General features: G+C 40.1%; 1 protein-coding gene across 3 annotated transcripts in view; it reads right to left on the bottom strand.

The window, feature by feature from the left end:
* Nucleotides 1-16,577: 16,577 nt before the first annotated feature.
* mib2 (MIB E3 ubiquitin protein ligase 2) overlaps nucleotides 16,578-25,896 on the bottom strand; it is a 52,585-nt gene continuing 43,266 nt past the window's right edge. For all 3 annotated transcript variants that reach the window (XM_051949329.1, XM_051949330.1, XM_022215280.2), the window contains exons 16-19: nucleotides 23,134-23,312; nucleotides 21,804-21,997; nucleotides 20,415-20,480; nucleotides 16,578-19,393 (exon numbers count right to left, since the gene is read on the bottom strand). In XM_051949329.1, the coding sequence (XP_051805289.1) occupies nucleotides 19,152-19,393; nucleotides 20,415-20,480; nucleotides 21,804-21,997; nucleotides 23,134-23,312 (681 nt within the window). In that variant the 3' untranslated portion in view covers nucleotides 16,578-19,151. The remainder of the gene's footprint in view (nucleotides 19,394-20,414; nucleotides 20,481-21,803; nucleotides 21,998-23,133; nucleotides 23,313-25,896) is intronic.

Here is a 25,896-nt window from a genome sequence, read left to right on the forward strand (position 1 = left end):
ACTCCTGAAATGTCATTATCGAGTCTGCATCAGACCAGGCTAGTGAGCAAAGATATGAATCAGTAGCTAGGACTATAGATATGAATCGGTAGATGGGACACATCTCTTTGAGCTGTGTGCTACAGCGAGGCTAAGCTAGTGTGGGCAAAGTTTCAGAGCATTCTGTGGATGTAGACTTTGTGAAAACAGAAACAAGTATGCCGTCTCACTGTGCTGCATACAATTGCACACTATGTCATACGATTGACACAAGGAAACTTAGAATAACTTTTCATTGTTAAGAATAGTTTTTGGCTCTTTTTTCCTTATTAAATCTTGTTCAGAGCTTCCAGTCTATGAGAGCTAACTAGTTAGCCACTAGCAAAACACTCACGGGAGCTAGCAGCTTGACAACCAAATATCAGACAATTAATAGTAGCTGTTGCAACTTTACTCGTTCGTCCGAGCAGATTCATGTTATTTTGGTATTAGGACACGTAATTCCTTTATTATTTACTAAATGTACTAAATGTAGAAGAGCGGAAAACAGCAAAACAGGCAAGATGCTGCAGCACTCCGGGCACTCCTCTCAGATACTGCGTGCGTGCACAAATAAAGGGGCGAAATCAGAGGGAGGGTGGGACCAACAGTGTTTTGGGAGACGCTGCGATTCAAACTCCGGACACGAGCTTTAAGGCAGCTGTGTACATTATCTTACTCCCCATTTTATTCAGTCAAGAGTCATCTCTTAAGCTTTGTCTTACAGTATATTATGCTCAGTCTATGTATGCTACTATAACATTCACATCAATCTGCAGAGTAACTGCCAACACTAACTAAAGCTACTAAGTCAATGTAGCTGAGGAAAAAAAGGTTTTCCCTCTAAAGCACAACACTGATATCGCAAAATGCAATAAATACGTGCCTAATTTGTACTTTCCACTAATCTGATATCTTATTTGCTCACTCACTCCTTCGTAATAAAATCAGTAACCGTAGCGTTATTAGGCAGTCACCGATGTCACATCGGCCACAAGCTGTTCATTCCAAACATGTGAAGGTTAAATAGACTGTACATCAGCAACAATGTGACAAACCGTGCATTATCCAAGACGCCTTACAAGAAAATCCAGAGTTTATACGATGACGACTAGACCTGACATGTAACAGGATGAAGTAAACCTAACGTTATAAAGCCGTCGGTAACGTCACACCGGCCACCAAAAATGTCAGGTTAAATTGACGTTACAGCAACCTCACTGTGACAAACGTTCATATTCGCACGGAGTATCCAAAATGATAAAAAAGAAAATCCAAAGTTTATACGGCGACGACGGGACCTGAAAGCTAACGGGTTGTCTAATAACGCTTACCTAACCATTGCGGTCGAACTCGATTTCATTCAAAACACGTACCCGCACACATCACATCGCTAGCTCTTTTAATTCTGTAGTTTAATATTACCTTTTTAAAACAACAAACAAACTTGTTTTTATGCGTTTGGCAACTTATTTAGCTAAAACTCGCAGAGACACAAGCGTCCTTACCTTCAAAAAGCCGCTGTCAAATGAGGCAATAGGTGACCGCCCCCCAGCGGCGCTATCTCTTGGTCAATTCTTGGTATCCCCGCGGCGAATCTTGGTAGCAATGCGAGCGCTGATTGACCAGGGCCTTCAATTCTTTGTAGATTCTTGGTAGCAGGCGGCAAGGTGATTGGCCGTCGCTACCAAGAATGAGCGCATTTATCATCTATTTTTTGCCATTTTCGAATTTTTTTTATCTCTAGTCTCGTCTCGGCCGTTTTTCTCAGGAGGTTGGACTTCAGCCTTTGTGCTGGAGGGTTGAACCCTCAGTTCCAAGACTTTCCAAAGTCTCAAGACTAGGGATGGGTATCGTTAGGTTTTTCATGAATCCGATTCCGATTCCGCTTATCGATTCCAGTGCCAAACGATTCCTTAATACGATAATCGTATTAAAGAATCGTTTGGCACCGAAATCGATAAGCAGAACCGGAATCGGAATCGGATTCATGAAAAACCTAACGATACCCATCCCTACTCAAGACCTCCCGAGTCCTCAGGACCTGAGCTTTCACACAGTCTGAGGGCTGAAATTTTCTAAGTCCCACAGTAGATCTCTGTTAGATTGAACATTATGGTTACCAGAAGCCTTAAAACTTGTGACCATGAGTCTTGATTTCACATTTAGACCATCCATCTGAGTTCTTCTCAGACCTTCACCTGTGGGTTCTTAGAAATCCTAAACAAAGTTTTATTCTCTTCACTGAACAGTAAAGTTTGTGGAGATCAGAAGGTAACATTAGTTTGATCAATGCCATCAACTACTAGTAGACGTTTATCTGGAAAGCAGTTTTCTGAAATGAGCTCTTAGTAAATCTGTCCACAATCAAACCAAGACATAGAAAGAGGAAATGTTTGAAGAAACACCTTGATGTTTTCATTTCAGACTAGAAAACGCTTTAAGACCTTTATCTGTTTTTGCTCTTTTTGATTGTTTTATTGTCTCTTGTTTAATTAGATTTTCTAAAGTCTAACTGGTGTCTTTTCAAATGTTTTGTCTTTTGTTTGATTCTTCTTAAATGTTTAGTTTTGCTCTTTTCTCACCTTTTATTCTTTTCTAATGTTTGATTTGATTTTGAAATGTTCTGTCTTTTTAATGTTTAATTGTTTTTCTTTCTAATGTTTTATCAGCTTTTCTAAGTGTTATAAGTTTGAAAAATGTCATTTTCTTTCCCAATGTTTACTTTTTTGATTAAATCTTTTAAGGTTTTTCTTTTTAAATGTTTTATCTTCTTTTAATGTTTAATTCATTTTTATTGTTTCATTTCCTATTTAATGTTTTCTCTTTTCTAATATTTAATTTTATAATTAAATGTTTAGTGATCTAATTAAATATTGTGTCTTTTCTAATGTTTATCCAATTAAATGTTTTGTATTTTTTATTGTTTTTAATTTTTAAATTGTATTTTTGTTTAATTTTCTAATTAAATGTTTTGTATTTTTGATGTTTAATTATCTGAATGTTTTGTCTTTAATGTTTAATATTATTTTTCATTGTTTAATTTTATTTTTAAGTTAAATGTTTTAAATATTTAATTTTGCAATTAAATGTTTTGTCTTAAGGGTTTAATAATCTAATAAAATGTTTTGTATTTTTAAAATGTTTAATATTCTTCTTGTTTAGTTGTATTTTTAAGTGTTTATCTAAAATATTTAATCTTTAATGTTTAATATTTTTGTTTTAAAAATTGTTTAATTTCAAAATTACATTTTTCTGTTTAATTGTCTAATTCAATATTTTGTCTATTTAATATAATTTAATTGTGTTTGTTTACTTTTCTTTGTAAAAGTTTTGTTGTATTAAATATATTTCCTTTAATTGCTTTTTAAAAAGTAGTTTATTTCTTTAATCTTTTTTACTGTCAAGATTTTAACCAATCTTAAAAATGAAACAAACCCTTAAATCACAATGAAAATACTTCTGTTGTCACAATCAGTTATCCAGTTTATCAATTCAACTTTATTTGTTTAGCATCTTTCACACAAATGACAAAATTAAACAAAAGAAAAAAAACAATGCTAAAACTATGACTAATACTCCAAACATACTTTAAAAAAAAACAAGATTTAACATGGTATTAAAATATATTGTGTCCAGGGGATGGAGGGAGTTTATTGAAGTCTTCTTGGGCTCACACAGTAAATCATTTAAAATAGAAACTTGACATTCAGTCTAAGGAAACTGGAGACTGCAGAGCTACAGAAGAACCAACAATATCTCCTGTTTTCTCCTTTAATGAGTTGACTCTTTTTGTGCTTTCAGACTAAAGAACTACAGACTCTTCACAACCTGCTCAAACTCTTCTTACAGGACCTCACCACACGGGTCAAGAAGGTTTCCGTCTCATTTCTACTCTGAAGCTCACCTTCTCCTGCTCAAACTGCTGACAAATGTTTCTGCTGCTCCAAAGTCTGGTCTCCAGAACTTCCTAAAAACTCTCAAAGTCTCTTCTGCTGCAGGTTGCTTTGTAGAACTGTTCCAGAAAACCTCACTAAACCACATGGAGGGGCCTCAAGATAGTCGTCCAAATGAAACCGTACAAAAACCAAACGCTAAAGTCTCCTGCAGCCTACCAGAGAACATCTTTAAACAGAGAATCAGGACAGGAACTCTTACCCTCTGAACAACCAACGTTGGTTCACAAACAGGAATACAGAATGTGTCTGACCAAAAACCTCTAAAGACTCACTACAGCCAAGATAAAAACACAACTCAGCTGCACCAAATCCCCCAATCACTGCACACATTAGCACCATGTGCTAACCGTGGCTAAAGAACCACATTTAGGACAACTATCCAGTACAAAGCCCTAAAACACACCAAGAAACACATTAAAGATGATTTTACTACTGGAAGCTGCAAGCCAACGCCTAAAGAACAAACTAGAGCAGAGCCAAAGCCAGCTCAGTGGTGAAAACAAGCAGAGGAAATGTTTGACTGCAGACATAAAGCAGGAAGACACTGAGCTGCTCAGGTGTTCCTGATAACACCAAGCAGCCACCTGGACAGCCAATAGGAACACAGCTTACTGGAAGTCCAGAGGGCTGGCTTAGTGAAGGAAATTTAGTTTAAAGTTGAAGCAGAAAGTTAACAAAGAAAGTTGAAAACCACCTTCTGATACCTGAAATCTCTGAGTTTTCACACATAGAACACCTGAACATGTCAAACTGGTTTCATAGAGGAACCTTCACTGTAAAAACGTCATAGTATGGTGTGTTGTTCAAAAAACATTACGACCCGGCTGTCTAGGGTGACACAAAACCAGGACAAATGCTAGTTTCCAGAGGGTTAGGCAGCTATTTATTTGAAGGAGTAAGTTTACAACAACACAACATGTGAGCAGAAAAATCACAAAGTCTGTCTTTAGTTCAGCTGAAAATATTAGTTTCTGTCTTTTTATTGACCAAACTTTTCAGGAAGTAGATGAAGAATAATTAAAGCTCTCATGTAGAAGTCCACCTATTTTTGGATCCTTGTGGAGAGTTTAATCTTAGAGTTTGTAAAGCTGTTGATTTTTTAGAGTCACATGTATTGTTTTGACATTTAATAGAGAGTTTAGCGTCTGATTGTAATTCTGTTCAGTAAATGGATGAAGATATGTTTTGTTTTTGCTTAAGCACTTTTTATTGTTTAGTTGGCTGATGTAGTGAACTTGAAGCTGTTGAGTGTGTGCATTAGAATCCTCCAAGACAAATGTTACACAGTGGTTTCTGGAGTTATTTCAATTATGCAGGTATTTATGGAAAATACTGAAATAGGGGGGTACAAATGTAGCTGCAAGGGGACACAAGCCAGTGTCTTATTGTGCTGGTCCCAAGCCCGGATAAATACAGAGGGTTGTGTCAGGAAGGGCATCCGACGTAAAACTTTGGCCAAATCAAACATGCGAATCAAATGTATGACTTCCATACCGGATCGGTCGAGACCTGGGTTAACAACGACCGCCATTGGTGCTGTCGACCTACAGGGTGCCGGTGGAAAATGGACTACTGTTGGTCGAAGAAGGAGGGGAGGAAGGTGTGTTTGTAGGAAGAGAGAGAAGAGGAACACCAAGAGTCTAGAACTGAGAGTAGGGACTTTGAATGTTGGAACTATGACAGGAAAAGGTAGAGAGCTGGTTGACATGATGCAGAGGAGGAAGGTGGACATACTGTGTGTCCAGGAGATCAGGTGGAAAGGTAGTAAAGCTAGAAGTTTAGGAGCAGGGTTCAAGTTGTTCTATCATGGTGTAGATAGGAAGAGAAAAGGAGTAGGAGTTATCTTGAAGGAGGATTTTGTTAGGAATGTCCTGGAGGTAAAAAGAGTGTCAGATCGAGTGATGAGCCTGAAGCTAGAAATTGAAGGTGTGATGTTCAATGTTGTTAGTGGGTATGCTCCACAGGTAAGATGTGAGCTGAAGGAGAAGGAGAAATTCTGGTTGGACCTTGATGAAATGATGCAGAGCTTCCCTAGAAGTGAGAGAGTTGTCATTGGTGCAGACTTCAATGGACATGTTGGTGCAGGAAACAGAGATGATGAGGTGGTCATGGGCAGGTTTGGTATCCAGGAGTGGAACACAGAAGGACAGATGGTGGTTGACTTTGCAAAAACAATGGAAATGGCTGTAGTGAATACTTTCTTCCAGAAGAGGCAGGAATATAGGGTGACCTATAAGAGTGGAGGTAGGAGCACACAGGTAGACTAAATCTTGTGTAGATGGTGTAATCTGAAGGAGATCAGTGACTACAAAGTAGTGGTAGGTGAGAGTGTAGCCAGACAGCATAGGATGGTGGTGTGTAGGATGACCCTGGTAGTAAAGAAGATGAAGAGGGCAAAGGCAGAGCAGAGGACCAAATGGTGGAAACTGAAAAAGGAAGAGTGTTGTATGACTTTCAGGAAAGAGTTGAGGCAGGCTTTGAATGGTCAGGAGGTCCTTCCAGATGACTGGACAACTACAGCAAATGTGATCAGGGAGACTTGAGTAATATTATTTTGAAGTAGCGTTACTCTTACTTAAGTACAATTTTTTGGCTACTCTACCCACCTCTGGTTTTCACATGTTTGTGCTTCAAACTCATTTGTAATTTTGGCAGTGTGTTTCTGGTCATTATCAAGCTGGAATTTTCCTCTTCTTTAAAGCTTCTGTAGACTGGGAATAATCTTGTTACCCAGTATTTTGTCATGCAACTCCAAATCCTCGCTCTCCCACATCTGTGCTTTACTGTCAGGACTATGCATTCACTGTGGTAGTCCTGACAAGATCCATACCAAATATGATGGGCTGCATGGGAGCCAAACAAATTTACTTGGTCTCATCTGAACAAAGAACATACTCTTAATATTCCCTGGGCTTCTATTAAAAGCCTTTTAACAGCTTTTAATCTTGCAATGTTGTGGTGAACAGTAGGCAACAATGCTTTTCTTGAATGCCATCCATATGGGTTGATGTTATGTACTGTCCCTTACACTGCCTGAGCTGTCACAGAATCTCCATCCATCCATCTATTCTCTATACACCGCTTTATCCTCACTAAGGTCGCGGGGGGGTGCTGGAACCTATCCCAGCTAACTCAAGCGAAGGCAGGAGACACCCTGGACAAGTCGACAGTCTGTCGCAGGGCTGCATATACAGACAAACAATCACACTCACATTCACACCTACGGACAATTTAGAGTGATCGATTAACCTCAGCATATTTTTGGACTGTGGGAGGAAGCTGGAGTACCCGGAGAAAAATGGTAAATGGTCTGTATTTATATAGCGCTTTACTATACCTGCAAGGTACCCAAAGCGCTTTACATGATACATTACATTCACCCACACATTCACACACTGATGGTGGAAGCTGCCATGCAAGGTGTTAACCACGACCCCATCAGGAGCAATTCAGGGTTAAGTGTCTTGCTCAGGGACACCTCGAGCACGACGGGGCGAGGATCAAACCGGCAACCCTTCGGTTGCAAGACGGCCACTTTACCCACTGAGCCATGCCGCCCACAGAAAACCCACTGGGACCCATGCACAGGGAGAACATGCCAAGTATAGAGCACATGTCTGTCTGTTCCTCACACCTAAATTTTGCAAGTAGCTTACTTTCTGTGTGGTCATTTCAGGAGCATGACCAATGCAGCTCTGATTAGTGGCATTAAGGTTTAATCTATATCTCCTGATCAGTGCTTTAACTGTGTTTTGAGTGGCTTTTAGTTTCTCACCAGCTACTCTTCTTTTTATTTTTGTGGAGTCTCACAGTCAGATTTTTCAGTTTCTCTGGCAATTCTTTTCCGCATAGAGCCACCATGCAGACGTGAAGGTAAGCAGTTCACAGGTCTAAAACTGAGAAACTTCTGGTGTTCATAGGACATTCTATAAACATGTTCATGCAGTTACAGGCTTATTGGAAATCATAGATGCACCCAGTTTAGTTTCACAGGTTTTCTATGTTGTGTGTCAGTGATCACACGTGTATTTCAAGTTTCTACTTGCTTGTATTTTGAATATAGTCTTTCGAAGGTGCTTGTTTTTGATTGTAAGAGGAAATTTTCTTATCAACTTCGAAACAATGCAATTGTTGAGAGATGATGGATTTTAGAACATTAAATATTTAACTGATATCTGCTCTATTAATGGTTTCCGAGCAATGTCAATACCTTATTGGATATTTCCCTTTAGGTAAGGTAATCTCCAGTGTAAGGGCAATGCACACATCTGGGTGTCATTAGGCCATAATTAACCTGCTACCCATCTAGTTTACCCATCTGCTGTGGTGGTCCCTCTACATATGGTCTGTATTTCCCTATAGGAGATGTAATGACCACCTTCTTAAAAAAATCTGCTGTAGTATGGACACTCAGGGCCAAGGCAACAGCAGGCTGATGACAATAAGGGCAGGACAGAAGCCGGGGGGTGGGGGTGGGGGGTCGGTGGGTTGTCCACAAGTTGTAGCTCAGGCAGGCTATTAAAGTGTTAAGCAAGGACACAAAGGTGTGGTTGGTCTGTGGGGAGTTAAAAGGAAGGTATTCACTGAAACACGGTTGTTTAGATGACTTATTATCACAAATGTTATGCACAGACAAAAGGTGGTTTTGCAGGAAAACACACAAAGACACAAGCTCCTGTCACAATAATTTCACAACTAGTAGTATAGCATGAGCAAAAACACTTCAGACCAAAATTAGACTGAAGTCACGTACCCAGAGAGATGAGCCAAGCTTGACTGATTTTGCATCAGTGGGAATCCTACCATAGCAACCAGGTGCCTGTAGTCAGCCTAGGAGTATGGAGAGAACAGACACACAAAGAAAAACAAGGAGCTCATGTCTCATCTCCTGACTGGAAATGACCATTTCAAATACAATATACACTCAAGCTCCTATATTGTTCATATTTATTGCCCCTGTGGTTTCTCAGTGCTCTGTTTGGGATACTACAAGGTAGAACAAAGCACCCGAAACCGACACATCATCAATGAAAAACTGACTGTTGTTGACAAATGTCTGACAGTCTTGGGCTGTTGATGATGCAACATTTCTACATCCTCATATAATCATTATTTTAGACATTCAGTTGACATTACAGATTTGAAGGAGCAGTGGTTTAAATCAAATTGATCAAGGGCAAAAGTTCCCTGTGTTAAATAATACAACAACAACCAAGTTAAAACAGATTCTCTCTAAAACACAGAGTTAAACATAAGAACAATAGAGGCAGCTAAAGAGACTGCCATTTTAAAATACTGTATTTCTTGGGCACCCAACGGGTTAAACAAGCGACCCATAAACAGGGGCTGTTAGTACAGATGCAGCGGTCATCGGTTTGAGTCTGACTCATGGTCATTTACTGCATGCCTTCTCCCCACGTTTCCTCTCTCTCTCTCCACTGTGCACAATGAGAGGTTTAAATGAAGAAAAAGAGCTGGCCTGACAGATCTTCCTCCAGAGAGTCGAGGTTGTGCTGAAATGCCGAGTCTGCTTTGTTTTGTCTCAGCCTCTACCAGAGAACCTCAGGCTGCATACAGGCTCATGCCAGCACTACAGACAGGTGACAAAAACCTGAACCTTTGACCCCTACAGAGGGAAGATCTGATGGCCCTGTTATGCTGTGGGGGGCATTTTGTTGAAATAGTTTGGCCCACAAGTCTCCTTACAGGAAAAACACAGTGCAAATGAGTTGCTCTGAGTGATTATGCTCTCTTTCCTGCTGGGAGTGCTCTCTTTCAGAGCAATGCCTCCACCCATTGGGCACAAAGGATCTCTGAATGTTGTGAATCATGTAGAATGACCTTTATAGTCACCAGGTCTCAACCCAGTTGAACAGATTTTGGTCTGTCATGTTAGACAACATCTCTACAGCTATCATTAAAATGCCAAATGAATGAATATCATTTGGAAGTGTGGTGCTCAACCCTCCAGCAGAGTTCCAGAGATGCAGCTGGTCCACTTGGGTACATGGATGTCACCTTTACATTCTGTTCCTCCTCATTCCTGTCAGTGAGGAATCCAGTCACTACCTGTCCTCAATCTGATATCTGCTCGTGCCAATAGTACAAGTTCTGTCACATCCCAGCTGCAGCTACGATGAGGAGGTGAAGACAATACAAGCTTGACATAAAGACCAATAGAGACATTAAAATAGCTTTTGAGAATTTTCTTTCTGCAAATAAGTGAGACATAAATCCGTTGAGAATTAAGCACTAGTTTGCATTGTTCTTTTATATGTTTTTTGTTTTTATGGCAGCATTGATCCTGTTAAATTTCTCCTAATTTTCTAAGATGGAATTTGAGCAGTTGAATTAAATTTATTGGTTTTCTGATACAGATTTGTTTCTTCGTCACAGTCCATAGGTGCTGGATGGGGTTTAACCGTTTCTTTACCACTTTTGCGGTGTGTTTGGGGTCATCGTCTTGTTGAAACATCCAACTGTGTCCAAGATCACACTTCTGCTGATGATTTTAGGTTTTCCTTAAGAATGTGAGGTAATTCTCCTTCTTCATTTCGTTTACGTTGTGTACAGCTCCAGCAAAACTGCTCCAGAGTATAATACTGCTACCTTCATGCTTGAGTGTAGGTTTGGTGTTCTTGGGGTTAAGGGCATCACTTTCTCTCTTTCAAACATAATGTTGGTTAAATGTGGCCAAATCGCTCAGCATCTGTAGTCAGTCAGAATCACTCAGAAGAAGTGTACAAACAATAATAAACTCTGAACAAAACCTGAAATGGTTACAGTTTAGACTGGAGCTGTTGATTGTGTCTGTGGGATGTTGGATGATTAGAAGAGAACACTCTTGTCACATTCTCCCTTATCGTCTTAATTTAAAGTCTGATCTGGCAGATCTGTCTTTTTAAAATCCTAGCCCAGCACAAAGAACTTGCATCTCCTATAAACAGCATCTGCTCTTATTCCCCTGATATGTTAAAAGTGTAAGATGAAACTCGGGGTTCCCGTTGGGAACACTGCTTTTCTGCACTCACGAAACAATAGCAGCAACTCCCTTCAACAAAACGGGACATTTTACTGGCACAGTCCACATCAGTAAATCCTCAGCAAACTGTTCAGCTGCTGCAGACTTTTTGTTTGTATGTGGAAAGAGAAGCAACCGATGCAGTGCAACTTGTTGATGGGACAACAGGTGTTTAGTGACAGTGTAAACAAAGCCCTCTGGAATTGCTTGTTTCTTCCACCAGCATCAGAGTTAACTCGCCAAACTCTAAGCTACAGAAAGTTTACCACATTTTATGGTATTTTCCACCACATTTGTTATTTTCAGAGGGCAAAAGGGCACAAAGACTGATAAGACATTATCATGGCATGTGACAAAAGAACAGCCTGAACAGCTAAGAGGGAGAACTGGCTTTGAGTTTCATGTTTTGACAAATATATATTAGAGTTTGTCTTACACTTCAGTGATAAAACTCAGGGATCAAATGAGGCCCTCCTGACTCAGGAAGCCACACCTTGTAACAAACAGCTGAATCATGGACATGGCAGCAGCTTTGTGACAGTCAGGCTTTCACAGTCAGTGCATTTACATGTATGAATCAGGTCAAAGGCCCAGATGAGGCTCTAGATGATAAAGTATTTACAACTTTTTTCATTACATCCAACATACTACATGGACAAGAGCATAAAGATGCCCTGTCCACTATGAAGAAGGTGGGGGTAAAAGCCGTGCTTGGGGAGTCTTGTATTGTCACCACACTGCTGTTGCTGGCGCTCACCATAGCTTAAATTTTCTGCATTTTGTGTCCTAGATACAGTATTTACATAATTACTGGAATAATACTTATTTTTTGTAAATTGTGGTGTCAGTTTCCACTTTATTTTGCAGCCAATAAGCTCGGTCGTAACACAGAGAAAGGCTGTTTTAAGTTTTTCAGTTCCTCCTGGGGGTCTCGGCAGAATTATCTTTGAATAATTGGTTGATATTGTAAAGTTTCATCTGAATTAATTAAACAAAAGGGGTTTTGGAATTAGCCGTGCGTGGTACTTTGTCTTCCAAAACAACACTGTAAATGTTATTTACCAAGCTCAAGCATGTGATAATACCTTTTTGAAGGTAAGTGATCGTAATAGTTTGGAAAAGTCTGTTAAACATCGGTCTTTCTCTGCAAAACATTTAAAAAGAATGTCTTTGGAAAATCACAATTGTTATTTAAATGAGGACATATTACTGTATATGTAACCAGTCATTGAACGTTTTTTAAATTATTTTCTACAGTAAACTCTACCAAATTTTCTTTATGCTGAAAAAGAAGTCATAGAATTGTTTTTGTAACATTTGTCAAATCTCTGCTCTCCACCATAATGTGCAAACACATGGGTTTGTGTAAACAATGCAAAAGAAATTCAACAGAACTCCTGCCATCACATTTTTCATTTATTGACTTTTCACCCCTCAAGTAGCCGAGCCGCGCTAGACCCATGTTTCTGAAGGCACAAGGGTCTAGGGCCGCTCGACAGGGAGGGAGGCGGGCTAAAAGGTTGTCTTTCAAATCACTCTGCAGCAATTGGGTAGGTATACAACCAATCAGCGCAACGAATAGGCTGACGTAGTTCCTAGAGCGCCGGCGGATTGTGGCTAAGTCCCATTAGCTTCCCAACCAGCGGAGCCAACTGGTATATTAAGGATTTGCCATATCCCGTCGGCATAAGTTCAAATACGTCTTTCTTCTCAATGAAACACTTCAGTCCTTTCAGTCCTTCTGTCCTTTGTTTATCTTTCAAGTTGAATTTTAGCTTCAAATCTTTAAGGACTGTGGCCAAAGCCGAGTCGAAAGATAACTGTTTATTGTGCACCGGTTGTTTCCGCAGAATCATCGCGCCTCTGTCGTCACTTCGTTACGCCCGCCTTCTGACTCTACACTTCATGGTGATTGGTCCGGCCAGTTTTAGGAGCATCCAGCCTCGAGCCTTATGGAGGGTAACTAGACCCACCCTGGCAGAGAATTAAATTTGTTGTCGTGGGTTGTCTAGCGCGGCTAGGCTACCCCTCAAGTACACTACTGCTCAAAAGTTTGGGATCAACTGGAAATGCCCTTATTTTTTTTTGAAAGAAGAGCATTTTTTCAATAAAGATAACATTAAAATAATCAGAAATACAGTCTAGACATTCCTAATGTGGTAAATGACTTTTTTAGCTGGATGATCTTTAATGGAATATCTACATAGGTTTACAGAGGAACATTTCCACTCCTGTGTTCTAATGCTCCAATGTGTTAGCTAATGGTGTTGAAAGGCTAATTGATGATTAGAAAACCCTTGTGCAATTATGTTAGCACATGAATAAAAGTGTGAGTTTTCATGGAAAACATGAATTATCTGGGTAGTGCATGTCTCCCAGACGTCAACAAGCAGCATTCACGTGCAAACTTACTGCCGCTTAACCAGTTTTTTTTTTCCCACAGTAATTAGGCAATGGTGTAAACATAGTGCGTGCGAACCAGTAAAACCTGCTGACAACCTGAGGCTGGAATCTGAGGCAGTGTGAGACGTGTCAGCCAGGGGATCCTGCTTCAAGCCACCCGAATCACTACCATCATAACAGGGCGGTTCTGTGCTTCCTTTGTGGCTCAGCTTTCCTGCTGGAGTTCACCACACAATGACTTTCCACTGGAACAGAAAATATCCAATATTGGAAAATAAGAGGCACAAACTGAAAAAAAAACAAAAAACTATTTAACACAGTGTTCATGTAAATGTGTTGGACATGAGAGAAGGTAAATGCTGATACCTAGATACAGGGAGAGTACTGAGGAAAAACAAGGTTTGACAGGAAGAGGCAGCCTCAGCTCACATGGGGGTAAGAGGGCAGCTCTGTAAACAAAGAGGCAATTATCATTTACATCTGACTTCCAGCTCCACGTGCAGTCCGCTGAAGAAAATGAAATAGGTATCAATCACACTGTGTGGGTCTGTGTTTGTGTGTGTTTTATCCAAAGCGATGAGCTCCATCTGTGTATTGTGACAGAAAGCGGTTTGTAGGTCTAATAATCAGTGTAGCAAAAGGAGGAAGCTGCATGTGCCACTAGATGGTGCTCTCACCCTGTCCTGTCCACAGCAGCACAGCTAATAGAACTCACAAGGGATGGACAAAATCATACTAACACCGAGCTGCAAATGTTGAATATCAGGTGAAAACAGATCCAAAGTGTATATCTACATAGGGGTACAGAGGAACATTTCCAGCAACCATCACTCCTGTGTTCTAATGCTACATTGTGTTAGCTGATGGTGTTGAAAGGCTAATTGATGATTAGAAAACCCTTCTGCAATTATGTTAGCACGTGAATAAAAGTGTGAGTTTTCATGGAAAACACGAAATTGTCTGGGTGACCTCAAACTTTGGAAAGGTAGTGTATATTTAGATCTATGTATGTGTCTGCAGCTTAACCTGTTCAGCCTATTAGCCTGTAACAGATATACATGCTAATAGTTTGACCAAAATATGACGTTACACCGAATGTTATGTTTTAGATGAGCTAAAACTACATCGACAAAACTCCACATATTGTAACATATTATCAGAGCCTTCCACATTTTTTAATATCAAGATTTTTTTTTTTAGCTTTCTGATGATCAGATTAAAAAAATAAATAGAACATTATGGCTTCCTGTGTTGTCCCAGAGTTCAGAGCTGTCATCCAGTCTTCAGAGAGGATGTCACTGCTAAAGTGCTGTGTCATGTGCCAGTGACATCTGAACCATAAGACAATTAGGACTAAGATGCAGCACACGGTAGCGTTTAACTGAAGATGCTGCTCAGATACAGCGGAACTAAACAGGCTACAGCAAACCCAACCTGCTCACCTGCTGTTTGCTGGAACTGAGAAGGGTTTCAAGTGGGGTATGCATCTGTGAGGTCAGGTCAAGAAATGTCTAACATTGAACAAAATCTTCAAACATTTAAAATGATTTAGATCCAGCTGTCAGTGCTCTCCATTAATCTTTTTTTCCCTAAACTGCAGGGAGAAAAAAGGAAGACTAAAAGAGTTTGAATTATGTCAACACCTAGCTGTAATAATCATTATATTAATTATTAGACTTAATTATGGGTTTAGAACAGAAGTGAGTCCACCCCTGTGCAACAGAACTTAAATATCAAATGATTTAAAATTGTATCACCTTTCTGTCAGTGCATTATTTCAAAGTCAAGTATTTCCTCTTATGAACAATCAAAACCACATACCTTAGAAAGACTACACTGAAAATGCAGGCCCCAAAGTAGAAACTTTGAATAGACCTGTGATTACTGACACAGAACTTAGAAATCCTGTGATCACTAAAATTAAACTCAATACATCTGTGATTTTCAGTCGGCCTAACTGCATGAACATGATTAATCTATAAACACCTGTGACCTGTAGGTTCTATCACATGTAAAAGAATTCACAGAGGAACTGAAAAATATGATTGTGGGGACTTCAAAAGTACTGAAAAGGGTACAATAAGACCAGCTTGCAATGAAATAAATGTCAGTCAAAGGACAATCGCAGCAGTAAGCAAGAGGTATAGAAGCAGCCATAGTCCCACTAATCAGAGCTGCATGGTCGTCCTCCTAATACGATGCTATGGACAGAGTGGTACTTGTTCTTCACATTTGGCATAGGGGTAATCAGTGGAAATTAGATTTTCTGTGACAGCCCAGACAGTGAGGACAATTCAACATCAACCTCTATAGATCCTTTTCAAGCCAAACATCTGCCTGCTATTCACGACAAAACTACAAGACTGAGCATGAAAAAACATGAAAAGAAGCCTTATGAATGCTGAGAGCACATTTGGTCAGATGATGATCAAGATAAATTTGTTTGGCTCAGACAAGAATGAGTGAAGTGGAAACTATGACCTGACCAAATATGTTGCATGACTTGAATCCAATAGAACACCTTTGGGGTATTTTAAAGATAAAGCTTGAACAGCACAACCCCTCCAGCAAGGAGCAGCTGAAAAAATAGTCTCTGCAGAAGAACAACAGAATATCTCTGCAGAAATGGCTTATCTTCCATGCTGATGGGGAATGACTCGGTCATAAAAAATAAAGGTGAACATATGTAGTATTGAAAAGAAAGACTTGAACATCATTAACAAAAGATGTGCTGACTTCAGTTGCACAGTTCCTACTGTGGTCCCTGTATTTTGATACAGTAACTAATGCTCTGCTGTTCAACTTTGAAGTAATGTCATTATTGTAAGGTGTTAAAAACTTGAATAATTTGATATTTAAGTCATATTGTACAGGGTTGTATTTGCTTCTGTTGTACACTGAAGTTCATAAAAGCACACAAAAAAACAGTACCTCATAGGCATGCATCCATGACCAGCAGCCTTTAGCAGCTAACGTTAGCTAACACATAATGTTGGCTAGGTTAGCAAACTTTAGCTCGCTATGAGTATGCTGACTTGTGATTTTTTTAGTAAAAAAGTCAAAAATCATTTCTCATGTGAAAAATATTTACACAGACATTTCTTGAGCGAATTTTTAAAACAACCTCAGAACATTGTGAGAAAAAAATTATTAAAGCACAACATAGCTCCACCTAGTCCTTAGAAAACAGTTCCATATTTATTGCAAAATATTTTTGTACAGAATACAACTGAAAAAACATCAACAGAGGAGGAATGGACAGTAAGGCCAACATCATCAGAACTCCAAGAGCTTAACTGTACAAACACCAATAGTAACATTTTCTGCTTTAGTAGTATTTTTATACATAAATTGCTTCCCACCCTCACAGTCACCTCCTTAATGGGGTAGAAAAAAAAACAAAAAACTAAACTAAAACAGCTCCCCATTTTTCTAAAATATTATTGCCTTTGCCTGTGAAGGCGTCCACTGAGAACACCAGTGGACAAGCCTTAAAATGCTGAAATGTCAGTAAGAAACTTGTCCCTTGGTTGATAATGTCTCACTATGCATATATATGTATGTATATATACATATATACACCTGTAAAAAGCTCCAAACCATATGGGACTGACAATATTTTTGGAAGTGTGTAACCACCTTTCATTGAGAATATGAGGAGTTTCAAAACGCTACTGCTAAAGTTAGACAGTTAACACCAGTAGCTCAATTGCTAATACCAGTAACTGAGTGTGCCGAGATAATACTTCTGATTCTGAACTAAACAAAACACAAAGTTTGCTTTTAGTTTACTTCACACTGCTGGAATAACTGAACCCTCACTTGAGCTTGGAGGGGTTTAGCATAGTGCGTCTAGGTAATTTTGGGCGTGCATGCCCATGCACAGCCTCATGCGATTTGGCACTGACGAAAAAGTTCTTTCCTTGAAGTAAACCTCGCGGTGAGTTTCTCCAGCTCCTTCACTTACATCTTTTTTTCTTTACACTTAAAAAAAGGCAGAGGGAGACAGGATACATTCCCCCCCAACATTCAACATTCAAATGTACATCTTTAACATTGGCTCTCCCAAACTTTGGGATCTAATGAAGACAAAAAAAAACAAAACTTCTGTCTCTGGAAGTTTAGTATAGAAAATAAAAATTAAATTAAGAATAAAATAGATACGATTTTTTTCATATGCATAAGCCCTTCAAGAAAACACACCAAAACATAAGAAAGAATGAAGATGATGTACAATCCAGAACTCCAGAGGAGAAAGGGAGGAGTTTCTTCTGAAATGACTAGACTAGGACAGCAGATGTGGAACTACAGACGCAACACAGCGATGTCATGTTTTTGCCTTTCTGAATTCTATATCTTACAATACAGCTGGTGGGTAGGTAACACAACATAATATCCACTTTTGAATTGTGAATATGCAGCTCATTGGGGTTTTTACACCAGTCAGATTAAAAACAAAAACAGGTGGACCAAAGTAATTTTATCGGTTAAAAAATGAAACACAGAAATAAAGCCTTCTGGTGCTTCTGGGAGGCTTTGAGAACTTTGTGTGTTTTGGAAGCTAATGACTTTTTTTTTTTTGGCAGAATCTCCTCTGCAAACATTCATTTCACTAATGAGAAGGAAATTTTGAAGGTCAATAAGTGAAATGAGCATTTCCATTGCAAATTTATGACTGGTTATTATTAACCTTTTCTTTCAGTGACCCTCCAATAAAACTATTTGTTGCTCTATAATGGTGTGTGCATGTCTGGGGGCTCTTTAACCCTTTATGGATATCCCAAGTGCTTTCAATGATTTGATACCCTGAGTAGAGGACATAGGCTTGGGGTGAACGTCAGTAGAAACAAAGTATTTTTTTGCCAAGCAAACACCAAATTAAAAAAGACATTAATAAGTTTCACCTTTCACACATAAATAAAAAGCTGTACTCGGAGGTACATCAAAAACCACAAATGTAACCAGAGAGAAATAAAACAACAACAACAAATCACCCATGACAACACAGTCGTTTTCAGCTTTACAATATGCATATCTTCATGCATATATAGTGTGTATTTCCCCTTGCATACAGACAGGTGGTTGGGGACTATATAGAGAGCCTTTAGTTATACCAACTCCCTCTGCAAAGACTAACACTGTTTATTAAGAGATTGATACAAATGAGAGCAAACATAATTCACAGCACAGGCTGAAGAGCAAGAAGAAGAGAACTGATTTCTGTGCAGCCTTGTAAACAGAAGAGGCCAGAAAGCCAGAGAGGATGATGGGTAACAGACATCCACTTAAAGCAGCAAAGATAGGACAGATTACAAGAGGTGGAGGTTATGTGGGAGAGTGGAGGTGGGGAACTTTTCCTCCCAGCTTACCAATTAGAGTACTCAAAGTGGTTGCATCACCCCACAACTTAGCCTCATCTGATTACTGTCAGGTTCAGCTAAGCGTCAGTTCTGGTGCTGATAATAAAATTAAGGTGACAGACATGTTCCTGCCTGCACTGCTTGAGAGGGAAACTACCTAAAATGTAACAAACAGTGAACTCTCAGCGATGTAACACAGCATGTTCTAGTAAAGCAACCTATGGACTGAGTGACTATTCAATCACGGGCGGTGGGTGTAAGACAATGTGACAGCCTGATATAGGTCACTGGGGTTGTCCAACAGAACAGCTGCTCCCCTCCTGTGCCCACGCCGAGATCTCATCAGCACCCTCCACTATTCTCTTTGGGTGGTTTAGAGCTGAGAGGAGCTCAGACAAATAGCTGGATCCGCTCGCGGATGGTCTGCCGGCAGATGGGGCAGGTCTTCAGTGCTGCGCTGCAGTCGATGCAGGAGGCGTGTCCACACTGGAAGACCAGCTTGATGTGGTTGTCGATGCAGATGGGGCAGGTGATTCGCTCCTCCATCTGGCGGTAGCGAGACTGCAGCTGCTCCAGCAGGTTGTGCTGTTCTGAGTTCTCAGTGCCAGGGCTGCAGTCCACCTCCGTCTGGTCTGCGGAGAGAGGTCATCAGCACAACTCAGTTTTAGTCAAGTCAGTTTTATGCAAGCTGTGCAACCTCGTGCAACATGAGACTGCACTGCTGTTTCACTGTGCTGATAAGATGATAAGGTTGTACACTAGAGCAGCTGAATATGGGTATAGCTTGAGTCAAGATTTCTGACTATTTCACAAAAATAAACATTAAGGCAACAGCAGACTGAAATCATAATTACTCTGCTAAGCAAATCGACGGAGTTATGTGATGATCAGCGTACGTGAATCCATCTGTGCACAACATTACGGTACTCAAAAATAGAATAACGGATTTGGACGAAATTGTCAGGGAAGGTCAAAAATGACACAAGGACCACCTGATTAGATTTTGGCAGTGAAGCGGCTTATCGTCTGGATTCATGGATTTGTTTATTATTCCTGTATCATTGCAAGATAGCAGCACAGTGTCACTGTAACTACGACAACAAGTGAACGCTACGTCAGCTGCCTGTTGATGATCACATGATAGCGATCCAACTACAAATCGACCACTTCACACTTAACGGGACTTATCTGTCGGAAAGGAACAATTGATTAAATTGTGGGACACATTTCTTGTTTTAAAAACGGCTTAAAAAGATGCATACAGTAAACAATTAAAACAGTACATGCAAATAATAAAAACAAAACCATTTTCTCCATTTAAAAACAAACAAACAAACCAGAACATAAAAGCTTGAATCACTTTCATGCCTATCTTATCACTGAATAAAAGCAGCACACAAGAAACCTCATGGCTCCAACAGGAATATATAGAGAGAAGTAGTGTTTTTATTTCCTGTTGTGTTTTGTCTGAAAATATGCCATTATATAAAATAACTATATTTGTCTAGCACCTTTCAGAAGATCATTCACAAAGTGCTTTGACAGATAGAACATAGCGATAAAAGAGAACTGTACAGGAAGGCGAGTCTATAAAAATATATCCTTTTTATATTAATACATGCCAGACAACAGGAATAAGAGAATTCTTCTTACCTTGCCTAATTTTCTTGGTGATTGTGACCTGGCATTTGATGCATTTCTTCATGCGATGGGCACATTCTGTTCAGACAAGATCAGATCACGTTAGCTAAGATATACAAGGACAAAACAAATATGCAAAAAAATATATACCTACAGAACAAATTTCATGTAACTGACCAATTTACTTCCTGAACCCAAAGTCCTGCCAGCTGGCATGTTATGTTAAAACATCACCAGAATTTAGCCCTTTATCACAGCAAGAGATTTTATAGACAGTAAGCTTGTCTGATGTTCAATAGTGTTTGAGTCATCGGTGATGTGTCATTCTGTCAGAAAACTTAACCAATCATAAGTTTAAAATTGTAATATTTCATCAAAATCACTTCATTATACATTTCCATTTAAAAATTTCCAAAAATAAAACTATAAAAAACAAAAATATCTGCTGTGACCAACAGTCACATGACTGAGGGACTGAGAGATGGACTAGACTTATTTTTTGGAGTACTGGTAACATCTGTGGACACTTGGAAAAAGTGACTACATGTCAATTACAAGTCATTTTCAAAGAAAGCTTTTTTGTTTTTCCATTTATAGCATATTTATTATCTGGGTCAAACTATACATATGACAACTTCCCTCTGCTTCGATCCATGGTTGTGCTGTTATCGGAGAGGTACAGGACTTGATATTACAGTTTTTATAATTCATATGGTCTGTTTCTTAGTATGCTAAGCGCTGTGAGATGACATGTTGTGAATTTGGGTTGTATAAATAAATTGAACCGAATTGAAAATGTGACATGAGCAAACAGCACCCAAAAACAGCTTGTTCAGAGGGTTCACATCAACTCTTTTATCTGGAATTTCCACATAATTGGCAACCTCAAATGGAAAAGCTTTCAACTGATGAACTGTAAAGTCAAACTGCCAGTATGAGACGTAATCTGAAATATATCTTCGACCTCTGAAAAAGTGCTTCACACAAACTGATTGACATCACTTCAAACATGACTCAAAGCATTTTGTTTGGTCCAATCTTCCGGGATGTTCCAGAATATTAATCCAACAGTTTAACTGTGTAGATGTAAACTAATTAAATCATGTATAGCATAGTGACAAAAAGTTTAAACATTTATATGGTTTTATTGAGCAAGGCTAAGCTACCTTAAACTAATTTTAAAATAAATATTTCATGGTTTATGAAATATGGCCGGCAGACACCCTAAACCATTGCGTGCATCTGAACAGTCCGTATTTACACTTTCTTTACAAGCTGTTCTTTTGCACAGATCAGATTTTCTTACAGGGCAAACATCAGCCTAACAGTGGGGTCCTTTGCTGCCAACAGCTCCATAACTCCACCCTCCCTTCAAGCAATCACAACCTCATCTCCACCTACCTTCACAGGCCACACTGTGTTGGCAGGGGCAGAAGAGAACCAGCAGAGCCAGTTCGGAGCAGATGAGGCATTCGCTGGGCCCAGGCGGTGTGGGAAGAACCAGGTTGGTCATGGTGTTAGGCGTCGTGTGGACCCGCCGCAGGTTGGCGCTGCTCAGGCCCTGACCGCATGTGATGGCCTGCAGACGCTGCAACCTGACAAGACAAACACACAATACCAAAATCTGATACGCCTCACACACACACACACCAACACTTTATCCTTAACAAATGATTTCTGTTCATCTTCTAACTCTCAGTTCATTTACACAAAGGCACTGGGACTTTAAACAAAACAGTGTAAAGGGTGGGGAAGCAAAAATGTCCTATTGACAAATTTGAATGTCCTGCCCAAACAGTGAGGGTATCACAACAATAATTAAAAATCAAAGTTCCTTACCTTTAACCAATCTTTTTAATATTTGTCAGACCTTGGTGCATTGTGAAGTGAGCAAGCAACAAGCAAAACGCAATAGGGTTTGTGATCTCCTGGATGCTCAAATCCCTCAGAAGGACATTCCAAGATTGTTGGCATCAGTGAGAGGACCATTCGCCGCATCCAGCATGCCAGACAATCCAGTTTGGGGCACCAAGAGATCTCCCAGATGGTCCTGGGAGTCTTGGCTCAGATGGCAATAAGATGCCCCCCTACTTTTTCAAGCCAGATCAGAAATTGGGGCTGATGTGTACTACAAAGTTCTGAGATACACCGTTTTGCCCTGGCTGAAGGCCACCTACCCTGACAACAACTATGTGTGGCAGCAAAATGGGGCTCCTGCCACACATCAATCAAGGTCCAAAAGTTCTGTGAGTAGAATATGGCAAACTTCTGGCCAAGGCAGTTGGCCCCCGAGCTCACCTGATCTAAACCCCCTGGATTTTTTCTGATGGGGCGCCTTGAGTTGAGGACTAATGCCACTCCTCATGCCAATATGGATTTACTGAAGGCTGCATTCTCCAGGGAATGGGAGGCCTACCCCAAGGAGGATATCAGGAGGGCCTGTGCCTCTTTCAGAGGCTGTATCGAGGCTTCATCATGGCTGATGGAGGACATATTGAATAACATGTTTCTGAAAGCTTTAAATTTGTGTTCTTCAAGAAATCAGTTCAAAATTCCAAAGAATAAAAAAGTTATACCCATTTATAGTTGTTTCTACCCGACAGGACAATTTTGCTTCCCCACCCTGTAAGCATGGCTTTACATGTTTTCTTTTTGGTTCATTAGTGTAATAGGCCTAACAATTTTGTCCAACGGCTTTATAAATTTTAAGCCTATTTTCATGGACTACTACCTGTGCTTCTCTGAAAAGCCTTTGATGAGCTGCAGCATGGTGCTGTCTGCCACCAAGTCCAGAGGACTCTTGCCCTTGTGGTTGGCGTAGTTGATATCAGCCCCTTCGTGTGCTAGAAAACAGGCAATAGCTGTGCCAACATTCAGTTCTGTACTCCCCAGAAGACCCGAAGAGTTCAGCTGTGAGTAAACATAAGAACATGGAAGAACACAGGAGTAATCTTAGTTCAAACAAACATGGTTCTTTAGCTAATCTACCAACATATTCTCAATAACATTCAAGTGGTGGAAGCTAAGAATGCTTTACAGACTGAGTGAAGGACATGGTTGAATTTGAGCAACGCAAAGGTAATTGAAGTAAATCCAGTACAATCCAGCTAAGGCTGATACATCAAGCCACATCTAATCAGCACGGAGGAACTCCCTGAATAACTCATCTGCTGACAGTGACCAAAACAGCCCTGAGCACTTAAGTCTAGCCACCTTCATGGCTGTGTGTCTGTGTGTGCGCGCACGTGTGTGCGTGTGTGTGTGTGCGTGTTTATCTATACCGGTGGGGACTTGGTGGGGACTTTGACCTGACTCCACACTATCTAGGTGGGGACTCGTGTCACTGTGGGGACCAAAAAATGAGGTCCCCACGGGGGGAAACAGTGTTTTCTTGGCCATGTTGTTGTTACTGAAAAAAGTAAAAGTGCAAAAACGTTTCTTTAGGGTTAGGCATTGTTTTGGTTAAGGTTAAGGTTAGGGTAAGGGTTGGGGTTAGGTATGAATGGGAGTCAATGGTAAGTCCCACGGGGATATAAGAACCAGACGTGTGTGTGTGCGTGTGTTTGTAGCTGTGTCTGTGTCTTGGCAGGTGTCCAGGACGCTGAGCGGAGCTGCAGTGTTTGCGGTCATGTAGACTAGAAAGAACGTTCTTCATTGGTGCAATGATATCAACACCAGGTGATGGAACAGTTTTTGAAGGGCTTGTAAAAAAAAAAAAATGTGGAAAAAAAAAGTGCTGCACAAGGAAATGAATCAAGGTCTCTTAATAAGAAATATTAAAAGTAGTACTTGCAGTGTAAAGGCTCTCTGAAGAGCAAAAAGGACATTCAATGACACATTGTGACAGTAACATTTTAAACCTCATCACCAGGAGGGTACAATTACAGCATTAACACCAGGTGAGCAACTCCTTCAGTGGGTGTTTAAAGCTGCTTCAGTCAGTATGTTCTTTGACTGATAATGAGGTAGATGACAATGTTAGAGGTGCCACTTGTTGGGATGAACCCACTGTCAATCTCTAGAGTTCCTCCCAGCTCTACAGAGCTGGAAGACATTCAGTCTTTGAGATCATTGTTTGGGTTGACTTGCAGTTTGACTTGTTTCATAGTTTTACTCTGTGCTCTTCAGCATTGTTCAGCACCAGGAGGAAGATATTGTCAGCTCTGATAAAATGCTATAATAGAAAAAGTGGCAACTACCTGGTGAACGAAGTGAAGCAGATCACAACAGCAGGTGAAAAACAAAAACAGTGATAAAACAAGAGTGAAATGCTGGACTACATTCACCTCAGCGGTGTAATGCAAAGCTAGATTAATGGGTCCGTCACGTCTGTTGAGCTTTTAAAGCCAGAGTTTTCAATGTCACGAAAGTGGATTTCTTTTAACCCGCTAGATCTCCATGGTAACTCATTTTGCAATTAACTTCCTCCGAACAAGGTTCAGTTCAGGGTTAGAGATTTACATGGGCTGTAAAAAGCACCGCCCCTTCAGTTATGCCATGAAATAAAGCTGTGCAGGTACAGAAGGTAACCTGTATGTGTTGTGTTGCCACGAAAACCTACACTCATTCAGCTAGTGATGCAGAAAATGTATTGATATGTTTTTTTGGTTTGATCTTGCCTTGCTGCCAAGATGGTTTTACACTGTCTTGTTCTATTAGCTGCTATTGTAGCTAATAGAACACAGACTACAAAATGAATAGTCTGTAGTTTTATTGGTATTTATCACAGACAAAATCCAATAAATAGCATTAATTTCACTCTGATTTTTCCAAAGTTTCCACAGACCTTTCATTACAGGACCTAAATGCATTTATTGAGAGTCATGTTTAAATGAATAAAGGTGAATGTTTCAGAGCTCACATATATATCTGTCACATTAGAAATACGTGGCTGTACTAAGAATGAAGTGGGTCAGTTGGGAGAAAATATCTTTGAACAACTGTCTTTGAAGCTCTCCATTATCCCTTCTGAGAATTTTATATATTTTTTAATTTATTTTATATCCCTTATTAATCCCACGAGGGGAAATTCTGATTTTCACATATCCCCCCATCTGGGGGGGTCAGAGCACAGGGTCAGCCGCGTTACAGCGCCCCTGGAGCAATTAGGGGTTAGGTGTCTTGCTCAGGGACACCTCGACATGAGCACGACGGGCCGGGGGATCGAACCGCAACCCTCTGGTTGCGAGACGGCCACTCTACCTACTGAGCAATGCCGCCTCATAATGAATGAATAATACCACATGACTTCTTTCAGATTCCTTGGATTAACAGAGTGTAGTCTTATCCAGGCTTTCAACACCATGATTAAGACATCCTCTGGGGAAAAATGACGTGGCGTGTTTACACCATACTCCTAAATTTATCACAGACATCCTAACAAGAGCTCCATCTTTGCCAAATCTATATTGCTACACTAAGTGGGCCATCTTCACATCCCTGCTCTTCAGCACGTCCTCTCTCCCTTCATTGGACTTCAGTCTCTTGTCAGTAC

This window comes from Acanthochromis polyacanthus, chromosome 6 (assembly GCF_021347895.1).
Source record: "Acanthochromis polyacanthus isolate Apoly-LR-REF ecotype Palm Island chromosome 6, KAUST_Apoly_ChrSc, whole genome shotgun sequence".
Lineage (NCBI taxonomy): Eukaryota > Metazoa > Chordata > Actinopteri > Pomacentridae > Acanthochromis > Acanthochromis polyacanthus.